Here is a 13,066-nt window from a genome sequence, read left to right on the forward strand (position 1 = left end):
GTACCACATTAAAAAAAAAAGAATATATGTCATTTAAGATAGTAAAAAGTATAATTAATGTCCAATCATAGGTAAAATAACATATATCATATATGGAATATTATGAACTCAATAACTAACAACCATGTGAAATTTTGTAGGAAAAAAATGTTAACTAGTAGATCAGTTATTCAAGATAATGTCATTTTTTCCTTCTTTAACCATCTGCATTTTGTATTTATCTACAACATAGATGTATTATATATATTTTGCATATGCTATAACATACCTATATCTTTTTTTTTTTTTTTTTGGGGGGGGGGGGTCCGGTCATGGGGCCTGAACTCTGGGCCTGGGCACTGTCTCTCAGCTCTTCAGCTCAAGGCTAGTGCTCTACCACTTGAGCCACAGTGCCACTTTTTGCTTATGTGGTGCTGAGGAATCGAACCCAGGGCCTCAGGCATGCAAGCCAAGCACTCTACCACTGAGCCACCTTCCCAGCCCCAACATATCTATATCTTAACATACATATTTTAAAGTTCTATTCAAGCTGTGTTTTTTTTTTGTTTTTTTTTTTTAAATTTTATTTTATTTTATTTGAGAACATACTGTACAGAGGGGTTACAATTACATGGTCAGGATAATGCATACATTTCTTACCAAGCATTGCAGCCTCCTCCTTTGTTTACCCTTCACCTCCCTTCCCAGCCTCCCCTCTCCCCCCCACCCAATCATACCCCCCCTCCCCCCCCCTCCGACATTGTAAAGCTGGTTTTGACATGAAATTTTGTACTTCTCATTGTTGCAACAGGTCCACCTGAATCCTTAAACGACTTGTTTGTCCCCATCTCCTCCACATGTTATACTGACATCAAATATAGTGAAAGCAGGGGTTACACTGTGGGGGAGGGACATACAAAGCAACCAAGAAATAATCTTATAAATGCGTTAGAAACACATGCATGAAAGAAACAAAAACATTAAAATACATATTTGAGGGTTCGTTTTCCTAACATCACATTCTCTGACTTTTTCCGCTTGACTCATACCTATACTAGATATTGCAAATAAGGGAAACCATGGGACCTATGTTTCTTTGAGCCTGGCTTACTTCACTTAATATAATTTTTTCCAAGCCTTTCCATTTCCTAACAAATGGGGCAATGTCATTTTTTCTGATGGAGGCATAGAATTCCATTGTGTATATATACCACATTTTCTTGATCCATTCATCTATTGAGGGGCATCTGGGTTGGTTCCATATCTTAGCTATGGTAAATAATGCTGCAATAAACATAGTTGTGCTGGTAGCTTTAGTGTGGTCTTTTTTGTAAACATTAGGGTAAATGCCCAAAAGTGGGATTGCTGGGTCATAGGGGAGCTCTATGTGGTGTCTTTTGAGGAACCTCCATACTACTTTCCAAAGTGGTTGAACAAGTTTACATTCCCACCAACAATGAAGTAAGGTTCCTTTCTGTCCACATCCCCTCCAGCATCTGTTGTTGTTAGAGTTCTTGATTTTTGCTGTTCTAACTGGAGTGAGGTGATATCTCAATGTTGTTTTGATTTGCATTTCTTTTATGGCTAGGGATGTTGAACATTTCTTCATGTGTCTATTGGCCATCCTTCTTTCTTCTTCAGAGAAGCTTCTCTTTAAGTCTTTCGCCCTCTTACTTATTGGGCAGTTGTTTCTTTGAGGATTTGTTGTTGAGTGGTTTAATTTTTTGAGTTCCAAGTATATTTTAGATATGAGGCCCTTGTCCGTTGTATGGCTAGTAAAGATCTTCTCCCAGTCCGTGGGCTTTCTATTGATCTTGCTAGCTATGTCATTTGCCCTGCAGAAGCTCTGCGACCTTATACAATCCCATTTGTCCAACCTTTCTTTGATTTGTTGTGTTTCCGGGTCTCTATTCAGAAAATTTCGGCCTGAGCCGAGGAGACCCAGGGTTTCTCCTATTCCATCCTGTAATGTTTTCAGAGTGTCTGCTTTGAGTTCAAGGTCTTTGATCCATTTGGAGTTGATTCTGGTGCAGGGTGATATATAAGGATCTAGCTTTAGTTTTCTACATGTAGTTAACCAGTTTTGCCAGCACCATTTACTGAAGAGGCTGTCTGTCTTCCATTCTATTGTTTTAGCTCCCTTATCGAAGATTAGATGGCTATAGGTCTGTAGGTTCATTTCTGGGTTTTCAATTCTATTCCATTGGTCCTGAGGTCTGTTCTTATGCCAATACCAAGCTGTTTTGATTACTATGGCTTTATAGTAGAGTTTGAAATTTGGTATTGATATTCCTCCAGCAGTGTTCTTTCCGTTGAGGAGCGTTTTTGCTATTCGGGGTCTTTTATTGTTCCATATGAATTTTTGGATTGCCTCTTCTATTTCCTTGAAGAATGAGGGTGGAATTTTGATAGGTATTGCGTTGAATTTGTAGATAGCCTTGGGAAGTATTGCCATTTTCACGATGTTAATCTTTCCAATCCAGGAGCATGGGAGGTTTTGCCATTTTTTAAGTTCTGTGTTGATTTCCTTTTTCAAGATTTTAAAGTTTTCATCATAGAGGTCCTTCACTTCTTTAGTTAAGTTAATTCCTAGGTATTTTATTTTTTGTGGGGCTATTACAAATGGAGTTGCTTTCCTAATTTCAGCCACACTTTTCTCATTGTTGGCATACAGAAAAGCCATTGATTTTTGGGGGTTAATTTTATAACCTGCTACTTTGCCAAAGTTTTGAATCAGCTTGAGTAATTTGGGAGTGGAGTCTATGGGATTCTTTAAATACAAGATCATGTCATCTGCAAAGAGGGAAAGTTTTATTTCTTCTTTCCCTATTTGGATCCCCTTTATGTCTGCATCTTGTCTTATTGCTGTAGCTAGGCATTCTAATACTAGATTGAAGAGAAGTGGAGAGAGTGGGCATCCTTGTCTTGTTCCTGAGTTAAGAGGAAATGGCTTTAATTTTTCACCATTGAGTATAATGCTGGCTGTAGGTTTGTCATACACAGCCTTTATTGTATTGAGGAATGTTCCATGGATTCCTAATTTTTCCAAAACCTTCATCAGGAAGGGGTGTTGGATCTTGTCGAATGCTTTTTCTGCGTCTATTGAGATAACCATGTGGTTCTTATTCTTGCTCCTGTTGATGTGATGAATAATATTAATTGATTTGCGTATATTGAACCAGCTTTGCATCCCTGAAATGAATCCTGTTTGATCGTGGTGTATGATTTTTTGGATGAATTGTTGAAGTCGGTTGGCCAAAATTTTGTTGAGAAGTTTTGCATCAATGTTCATCAAAGAAATGGGTCTATAGTTCTCTTTCTTTGATGAGTCCCTGCCTAGTTTTGGGATGAGGGTTATGATGGCTTCATAGAATGTGTTCGGTAGTGAGCTTTCTCTTTCAATTTCATTGAAGAGTTGGAGGAGAATTGGTGTGAGCTCTGCTTTGAAGGCCTTGTAAAATTCCGTCAAGCTGTGTTTTTTAATCAAAGTAAAATATAATCATTTACATTGTTATAATTTTCTTTTTTGAACTTGCAGTACTAGGGTTCTGGTTTTTGTTTTTGTCATGGTGCTTGAACTCAGGGCCTGGGTACTGTCCTTGCGCTTTTTTGCTCAAAGCTAGTATCCTACCACTTTAACCCACAGCTCTACTTCCAGTTTTCAGGTGGTTAGTTAGAGATAAGACTCTCACGGACTTTCCTGCCTGGGCTGACTTTGAACCACTATCCTTAGATCTCAGCCTTCTAAGTAGTTGAGCCATCAATGTCCTGCCAGTACTAGATATTTTAATAAAAATATAAACATTAACCAGGTGCCGGTGGCTCCTGTCTAAAATCCTAGCTACTCAGGAGGCTGAGATCTGAGGATCCAGGTTTGAAGTCAGCCAGGGCAGAAAAGTCCATGAGACTCTTTTATCTCCAACTAACCACCTGAAAGCTGGAAGTCGAGCTGTAGTCTCAAGTGGTAGAGTGCCAGCTTAGAGCAAAAAAGCTAAGGGACAGCGCACAGACTCTGAATTCAAGGCTCAGTACCAACACAAACAAACAATTAAATAAGAATATTTAACTTCTGAAATAGGCTTAGAAATAATAAGTAGGCTTAGAAATAGTTAAGTTTTTGTCTAATATTACTTTTTCCTGCCTTAAAATGCTTGAACCAAAATAATCTCCTTGTGGTTTGAAGGATGAATTTCCTTTGTTAGTCAATGAACTTTGAATTGGACAGATCTGCCCAAGAGAAATCGGACCAAGACCATGGTGTGTAGGCACACACACAGATACACACTTATCTCTCTGTGGTCTACCATGCACAGGGCACGGCTCCATTCAGGCCATGGTTAGCAGGAATCTGCCATGTGCAGGAAAGAGGACTGACTGCATGGTAACTTTTCTCACCGGAAATACTCTTAAGACAAGCCTTAGGCTACTGCTCATTTTAAACATGAACTTTTTGGCAAGGCGGTGTTGAGGTTTGAATTTAGGCAAATGTTCTACTACTTGCACCATAGCTCCTATACCTTTGTACTTTACGTTATTTTTCAGCTAGGTCTCTTGTTTTTTTGCCCTGCAGCTCTCAGACCTCAATCTTCCTACTTACACCTCCTATGTAGCTGGGATTCCACTAACTTTTACCCCGGGTGGCCTTGAACCACAGCATTCCCAATATCTGCCTTCTGCATAGTTGGCAGTACACATGAGCCACTGTAATAGCCTCCTGCTCATTTTAAAACCCATTTAAAAAATCTGTTGGAGAGAGGAATGGCGAGCAGATGTATTCACAATATTCAATGTGTGTTATGTGAAAACAGAACCAGGTAACTCGAGGGGTTGGGAGGGATGGGGAGCAGAAAGGGATAACACTGATCAAGGTGCACTGTACTCATAAACTGACAGCTGAACTGAAACACCTTTGTAAAACTATTTAATTAAAAAATAATTTACATTTTGGGCTCAATAGCTATGTGCATATGATCATATAAAATAATGCTTATCAAAATGTAGGGTTTTTTTATTGTACTGTTTATGGTTCTTTTCTTTTTTTCCTTCTTTCCTTTTTTTCTTTTGGTTTATTCCCTTCGGTCCCTGTTTTTGATTTCTATACCTTTGTCCTGTATGTAAGTTTATCTGATATGGGGAGGCTTGGAGGGGAAGCACAGAAACAGTGGGACAAAGAGTAAACCATTCAGCAGTGAAACCCACTAGATACTTTGTTGGAAATGAGCTACCTAACTTGGGGGCGGGGGTGGGGGGGGGGAGCCAGGAGGGGGAAAAACTGGGAGAAAATGGGGGTGTGTGTGACACTATCCAAAAAGAAATATATTCATTACCTAAGTTATATAACTATAACCAGTCTGTACATCACTTTTACAATAAAATTTTTAAAACTGAATAACTGATTTATGACCTGTGTGCATATATATTTTTTCCTGAACATCTGAAAGTAAAGTTATAGGTGTTAAAATAACTCACCCTAAATGCTCAGATGTTTATCTCCAAGAAAAAAAAAGGGAGGAATAGTCTCTTCAATATAGTACCATAACCACTCCTAGGAAAATGAACCATCATCTGAGATCTGACAATGTTAAAACACAATGAGGCTGATACACATTTTGGAAATAAAAGCCAGCCTGGACATTTTACTACGAGGAACACTCTAATACAAGAAGGACCAGACCTGTTCCTCACTAGCATCAGTGAGCCACGAGAAGTCAGCAGAATAGATACACTTGAGCAAAGAGATTTCAGTAAACATCAGGCTTTCTTTAGACTTATCAAGAAACACTTGGAAAAATACCCCTAAAAATTTCTTTCAAGGGGCTGGGAAGGTAGCTCAGTGGTAGAGTGCTTGCCTTGCATGCATGAGGCCCTGGGTTCGATTCCTTAGTACCACATAAGCAGAAAAAGCTGGAAGTGGTGCTGTGGCTCAAGTGGTAGGGCGCTGGCCTTGAGCTGAAGAGCTGAGGGACAGCGCCCAGGCCCAGAGTTCAGGCCCCATGACCAGCAAAAAAAAAAAAAAAAAATTTTCTTTCAAACTTTTCCCTAATTTCTTCCTTTGCAGATTTTCCTAATTTTTTTAAAGCAGGCAGAATACTATCATTAGAAAACTTTATTACAAAATAATAATAATTACAATAATAATTACAAAGTGCCAATAGAGATGTTTCTTTTTTAATTTATTTTTTATTTTAATTTTCTTGTCAAAGTGATATAGAGGAGTTACTGTTACATAAGTAAGGTAGTGAGTATATTTCACGTCTAACTTCTTACCCCCTCCCTCATTTTTCTCCCTCTTTCCCTCCCCTTTACAATTCCCCCCCAAGTTGTACAGATCATTTTTCAACATATTGTCTTGTGAATATCGCTGTTGCATTGGTTTCCCTGTTGTCCTTTATCTCACCATGTTGTTATTCCCCTTCCCTTCCCAATTCTTAAACATATATACAATACCAGGGTACCAAAATCAAATACAGTGACAACAGGGGATAAACCATAGCGGGGAAAAAACACAAACGAAAAAAGAAATCACCCGATGTTACTGCTAAGCTGAGCACCAGTGGCTCATGCCTATATTCCCAGCTTCTCAAGAGGCTAGATCTGAGGATCATGGTTCAAAACCAGCCTGGGCAGCAAAGCCTGTGAGATTCTTATCTCCAATTAACCAAACACACAAAAAAATGTGGAAAGTAGAGTTATGGTTCTCCTAGGCCCTGAGTTCAAGCCCCCAGACTAGCACAAAAAGCAATAAAAATAAGGCAAGAAATTTCAACTTATAAGGTAGTTTGCCAATGTACTATCTTATAAAAGAACTAGCTGGTGGATTTCTATATGATATGTATAGAATAGAGCTTTATACTTTCTATATGATATGTATATAATAGAGCTTTATACTTTCTAAAATACATTATATATGGTTAAAAATGGTGTTAGTGGCTAGGTTCAAACCTGTGATCCCAGCTACTTGGTAGGCTAAGAATGGGAGGACTGAAGTTTGAGGCCAGGCAGGGCAGAAAAAGTCATGAGACCCCCCTTACTGAATGCCATGGCACATTCCTATCACCCTAAGCTAGAGGGGAGGTTACAATTGAGGGGAACACTTGAGACTTGACTTAATAAGCTAGACAAGGTGGTACACACTTGTGGTCCCAGCAATGACAAGAAGCCTAAAATAGGTTAAATGGTCCAGGTACAGGCCTGGGTGTGAGCCTAGGAAGAAAGCAAAAGACTACCTTAAAAGTAACCAGCAAAAACTAGAGCTGGAGGTGTGGCTCAGCAGTACACTACCTGCCTAGCAAGTGTGAGGTCAAGTTCAAACGTCAGTGTTTCCTCAAAAAAAAAAAAAGATATCAGTGGTAATTTCAATAAGAAGTTAGATATTTGGACCTTGGCTAGAAACATAACCAATGTTATAAGTTTTTTTCACGGAGAAAAAGAATCATCTTAAATTCAACTTTTTCTATCTTTTCCAGAAACACAGCCCTCACTATGGAGTCTCATCAAATCTCAGGGAGTTTAGTGGAGTTACTTTTGAATGGTATGCCCTACCTTTTCTTGGAATGCATGAGTCATTCTTGTTATAAACTGGCGTGTAATTTAGGTGATTGCTATCATCAGAATGTCTGTTTTCCTAAAATTCCTACATTGAAATCCTGAGCTCCAAAGGTAATAATATTAAGAGGAGAAACCCTCGTGTGGTGATCTAATGGTTTCCTACAAAGGAGATCCAGAGAACTATTCACCCTTTCTGCATGTGAGAACACAGTGTGAGTGGCCGTCCATGAGTCAGGAAACACACCCTCACTGGACTCCAAATGTGCAGGCACTTTGACCTGCACGTGCCAGCCTCCAGAACTGTGCAAAATAAAATTCTGCTGTTTTAAGGCACCCAGTTTGTTATAGGAATTGGAAGGGACTAAGACAATGACTAATGCTGGACACTAGGTTAGATCTTATCGATCAGTATTAAAGTAAGGAAACTGCTGGCAAAGATAAGCCGGAAGATACTCACCAGACTGGTGCTCTGCATGGGCTCTGACACAGCCTTAGCTGCAAACTCCTCCTGGCCAGCAGTACTTGGAGCTGTAGCAGCATTATCCTGGGCCAGCCCAGCCACCTGCCCACTGCTTGCATTCTTCAACTTATCTGCAATCCGTTGGTTTTCTTTCTCTAGCTTGATTTTGGCTAATTGTGCTTCCAACATCCAATGCTCTTTTTCCTGCTCCAGTTTAGAAATCTTTTCCAAACTCTGTTGAACCTTAAAAAGTAACAAAGAGTTTTACATCTCAGAGAATAAAGGAGACAAAATTAGTTTACAGAATGTAAGCCATAACTACTTCACAGAGGTGAAGACATTAAAGCTTGACCTTTCTTGCACTACAATTATTAAGCAGAATAGAAGAGACATAATCATAAATAAAGAAATAGAACTAAAGTACAAAAATAATCCCTCATCATTAAGGGACAGAAAAAAAGCAGAGAGCAAAAAGGAAAGGCAAAGAGTAGAAAAAGAATCTCTAATGCATTCAACAGATACATTAAAAGCGAGAACAGATAAAGAATTCTTTAGTTTCATGTATCCAGAGAGGGATTTAGCATGAATTCTCCGGAGAAGCCCCCAGGACACAAATCAGGACTCTCTGATCCCATCTCCTGCTTGCAATGCAGAGACGTTTCCCTTTCCCTTTCCCTAGTTCTTTCTACTCTATCTTTATTTCCTGAAGTAAATCCTTGCTGAATTAAAAGAAATAAGAATTCTGTATTTCTCCTGTACTAATAACCAGAATTCCATAAGCATTCTTGAGAAGCAATAAACAAAGATAGATACCCAAACTGAAAAATAGGCACTAGGACAAGACAATAAAATAAAGAGAAGGTGCTCACTAATTATTAAGAAAAAGCAAATTAAACCACTCAGTTGATTCAAATTCAAAAGACAGAAAACACTAAGGTGAGAATGTTTGTGAAAAAGAACTTTTATTCAGAGTGCCAATGTTAGATTTGAAAGAATATATGCAACATAATTTCTTAGGAAATAAAATACTCTAGTGTTGGAATGCAAAATAAAGTTGCATTTAGGAGAGAAGAGAGAAGAATATAGTAACTGGAAAGGGGCATAGGGAAGGCATAACTTGCTCACTCATGTGTTCTCTCTCTCCTTTCCTACTTCCCTCCCTGCCTTTCTCCCTCCTTCCTCAGCTTTTTCCACTCAAGGCTGGTGTTCTACCACTTAGGCCACAGCTTTACTTTCAGTGTTTTGCTGGTTCATTGGAGATAAGAATCTCACACTCTCCTGCGCAGGCTGGCTTTGAACCTCAATCCTCAGATCTCAGCCTGCAACTAGGATTATAAGCATGAGCCATTAGCACCAGGCTCCTAATAATTTTTTCCAAGACTACCTGCTCTGCTCTTTTTGAATCTAGTTATATTAATGTTCACTTGTAAAAATTAGTAATTTGCATGCTTTCCTTTAAGTATGTTATGCTTTAATAAGTTTTAAAAGTCAATGTTCTGGGAAAATAAAAGCATGAGAATTACATTAAAATAATAGCAACTATACAATGAATTCTAATGATTTACCATTATCCCGATTGAGTAATTACCATGTACCAGGCAGTATGTGACACCTTACTCCTATTATCCCAAAAGAGCATCTTAATAGGCCTATGATTCTTATTTCTACAGAGGAGAGCAAAGGTTCCCAGCAGCTACACCATCTGCTAAACTAGAGAACTCAGAGCCAGGAGCTGGGACCCCCATCTGCCTGGCTCACAGGTTGGCTTCTTTCTGCTGTACCACAGTGCCTCCCACTGGCTGGAAGCAGTCTTGCATGACTCTGAAAAGGTGGGTAATAACCTTTTCCTTTAAAGAGGCAGGAAGGGAGGCCCAGAGTGTCCAGGACACAGGCCCCTTCTAGTCCGTGGCATCAGGAAAGCATTAGCTCTGAGGTCAGACAGGTCTGCCAGTCAGTAGCTCATTTAGGCAAAATTTACTTCATTTCCTTTAGTCTTACTTCCCTTACATTAAGAAAGAAAATACAAAAAAAAAAAATTCTTAAGGTATTGTACCTCTTATTAGTTCTGAGAAATTTGTTTTTCAGGATTTCCTTTCTGGATTAAATTTTTATCTCAACATTCTGGTGCATTAAGGTTAAAGAGATAAGTGATGTACTTTCAATGGAAATAGGTCAGCTTCAACAAAACATTTCTTCCACTCTCTCTCTTCCCTCTCCCATTCCTCCCTCCCCATCTTTTTTTTTTTTAAAAAAAAAAAGGAGAATTCTGAAAATTAAACATAAGCTATTAAACTGAGTAAGTCTCTGATAAGATTTAAACTGGTATCAATCTGTACCAATTCCTAGAAGGAAAAGTACCTCCCACCCCAATCTGCCCCCCAATTCAACTGATAACCAAATATAGGAAATTTCCCATTCCTACTCATTTATGAAATGAAATGACTTGACAAATCTCTTGCTCCTCTCCTCTTTATTACCTTAGTATTTTTGGAATTTAAAACTGGTACCCAGAGTGTCCTGTACTAGAAGCAAAAAATGTTTCTCCCCTTTTTCCCCCATTTATATTATACGAAAATAAGTCCATGCTAAACTAAATATATATATATGTATATATATGCCTACAGATATAATCATCATGGTCAAAATGTGTTATTACTCAGCCACCATCTGTAGCACCAACTGAATCAAGAAGACTTATTTAGAGCATCAACACACACATTTCTCAACAAATTATGTCTACAGTCTTTTTTTAGTCTGCATAGAATAATGAATTTTTCATGTTACACATTTATCTATGTAGTTTTTTGAGTCACTTATGTTCTCTAGATACCTCCCCGGGGCAGTTAACATTTCTGCTATTTAATAAGTTGCATGACTTTCCAGGCACCATACCTGCTGTGCGAGGCCTTCTCGACTTTCCGTGGAGCTGAGAAGGACCCGGCGGTTGGCCAGGGCTTCCTCATAAGGCACAGACTCCAGGACCGGCTACAGAAAAAGCATTGTTAAGAATTAAAGAAAAGACCATCTTACCCTTCCTCCAAGCCCACATAACAAGACTACTCAATGGGGTGTGAAAATTAATCTAGCTGTATACGGACACAGACTAGCTCCTTTAATACAAAAAGAAAAGAATGATAGAGAACTTGTTACAGCAATTAAAAGCTACACTAACTAAAACCGTATGGTCTTGCTCCAAAGTACAGATAAAGGAAAGAACAGAAAATTCAGAAACAGGAAAGGGCAAATATAAAATCTATTCTAGAACAAATATTACATTTATTATCCAATGAAGAAACAAATAGACTGGGTAAATGATGCAAGAGCAATCAGCTTATCTTTTTTTTAATTTTTAAAAATATCTTTATTTTTGTCGATCGTGGGGCCTGAACTCTGGGCCTAAGTGCTGTCCCTCAGCTCTTCAGCTCAAGGCTAGCGCCCTACCACTTGAGCCACAGCACCACTGCCAGCTTTTTTCTGCTTATGTGGTGCTGAGGAATTGAACCCATGCATGCGAGGCAAGCACTCTACCACTGAGGCAACTTCCCAGCCCCCATTTTATTTTTTTTGTGATGATGTTAAGTGGGTTTGAACTCAGCACTTTATGCTTGCTAGGCAGGTACTCTACCACTGAGCTATACCTGCAGACCTTGTTTGTACAGACCAGGTCCATGCCTGATCCATGATACTTCTATTTTTCTTTTCCCTTTTCAGTTAAGCATTCACCACAATATATAGCTACCAGTTGAGGAGTCTCCTATATATGTCTTGGCTGTCCTGAAACTATAATCCTCCAGGTCTCAGCCTCTCATAAAATACATACATTTCTACACTTTGCTCAAGAGGAATACAGTGGGTGCTACATATTCAATGATAGAGCAGATTGCTGAGACACTCAAAATGTTTATCAGGTTAACAAAAGAAAAAAAGCTTTGGAGGCCACTGGCTCATGCCTGTAGACTTAGGAGGTCAAAATCTAAGGATCTCAGTTTGAAGCCATCCCAGAGAAACAAATCTAAGACTCTCTTACCACAAATTAACCAGCAAAAAGCCAGAAGGGCTCAAGTGACTGCCTTCATCAAAAAAAGACAAGCGAGAGTGTATGAGGTTTGAATTCAAGCCCCACTACCAGCACATACACACATACCTCCCCCCCAAAAAAACAAAAAAGAAACAATTCCAGCTGGACTCCAGTGGCTCATGCCTATAATCCTAGCTACTAAGGAGGCTGAGGATTGCAGTTTGAAGCCAGCCCAGGAAAGAAAGTCTGTGAAACTCTGAGCTCCAATTAAACACACACACACACACACACACACACACACACACACACACTTCTGTATTTTGTCTATGGTTTATACAGATGGCTATAATTGCTTAGAGACTGGAAGCTTACATACCAAACTGATATATAGGTAGAAACTAAAATCCAGAGTTACTATCTATAATATTCTAATTTTGTAATTAAAGCCTTAGATGAAGAGGTGAGTAAAAGTGAAATGTAAAAGTTGTATGTTTAATAATACTCATTACAGGGCTGGGAGTGTAGCTTAATGGTAGAGTGCTTGCCTCGCATGCATGAAGCCCTGGGTTTGATTCCTCAGTACCACATAATCAGAAAAAGCTGGAAGTGGCGCTGTGGCTCAAGTGATAGAGTGCTTACCTTGAGCTGAAGAGCTCAGGGACAGCGCCCAGGCCCAGAGTTCAAACCCCATGACCAACAGCAACAACAACAAAAAGAATAACCATTGCAGCCAGGCACCAGTGGCTCTGCTCTGTAATCTACTCAGGAAGCTAAGATCTGAGGATTGCTGTTTGACAGGAAAATCTATGAGACTCTACAAAGTCCATGAGACTCTACCAATTTAACTACCCAAAAAGCTGCAGCTCAAGAGGTACAGCACTTGCTTTGAGCAAAAAAGCTCAGGGACCGTGTCCATGCCCTGAGTTCAACCCCAGACTAGTACATACACGGAAAAAGAACACCCATTGCAGTGCTGCATATAACTGAGAATAGACGTCTTATATATCAACAATGAAATGGTTAAGTTATTCACGTTATACAACAAAACACTATGAGAGCAT

At 39.2% G+C, this 13,066-nt stretch overlaps 1 protein-coding gene across 3 annotated transcripts in view; it reads right to left on the reverse strand.

Annotated features, from left to right (window-relative positions):
• The window catches only part of Ppp1r21 (protein phosphatase 1 regulatory subunit 21), a 68,984-nt gene that overhangs the window by 14,808 nt on the left and 41,110 nt on the right, over nt 1-13,066 (reverse strand). For all 3 annotated transcript variants that reach the window (XM_042675406.1, XM_042675408.1, XM_042675409.1), the window contains exons 16-17: nt 10,880-10,972; nt 7,985-8,230 (exon numbers count right to left, since the gene is read on the reverse strand). In XM_042675406.1, coding sequence (XP_042531340.1) covers nt 7,985-8,230; nt 10,880-10,972 — 339 coding nt within the window. The remainder of the gene's footprint in view (nt 1-7,984; nt 8,231-10,879; nt 10,973-13,066) is intronic.

The sequence above is a fragment of the Dipodomys spectabilis genome, unplaced genomic scaffold (genome assembly GCF_019054845.1).
Source record: "Dipodomys spectabilis isolate Male_0828 unplaced genomic scaffold, ASM1905484v1 ptg000026l, whole genome shotgun sequence".
Taxonomy (NCBI): Eukaryota; Metazoa; Chordata; class Mammalia; order Rodentia; family Heteromyidae; genus Dipodomys; species Dipodomys spectabilis.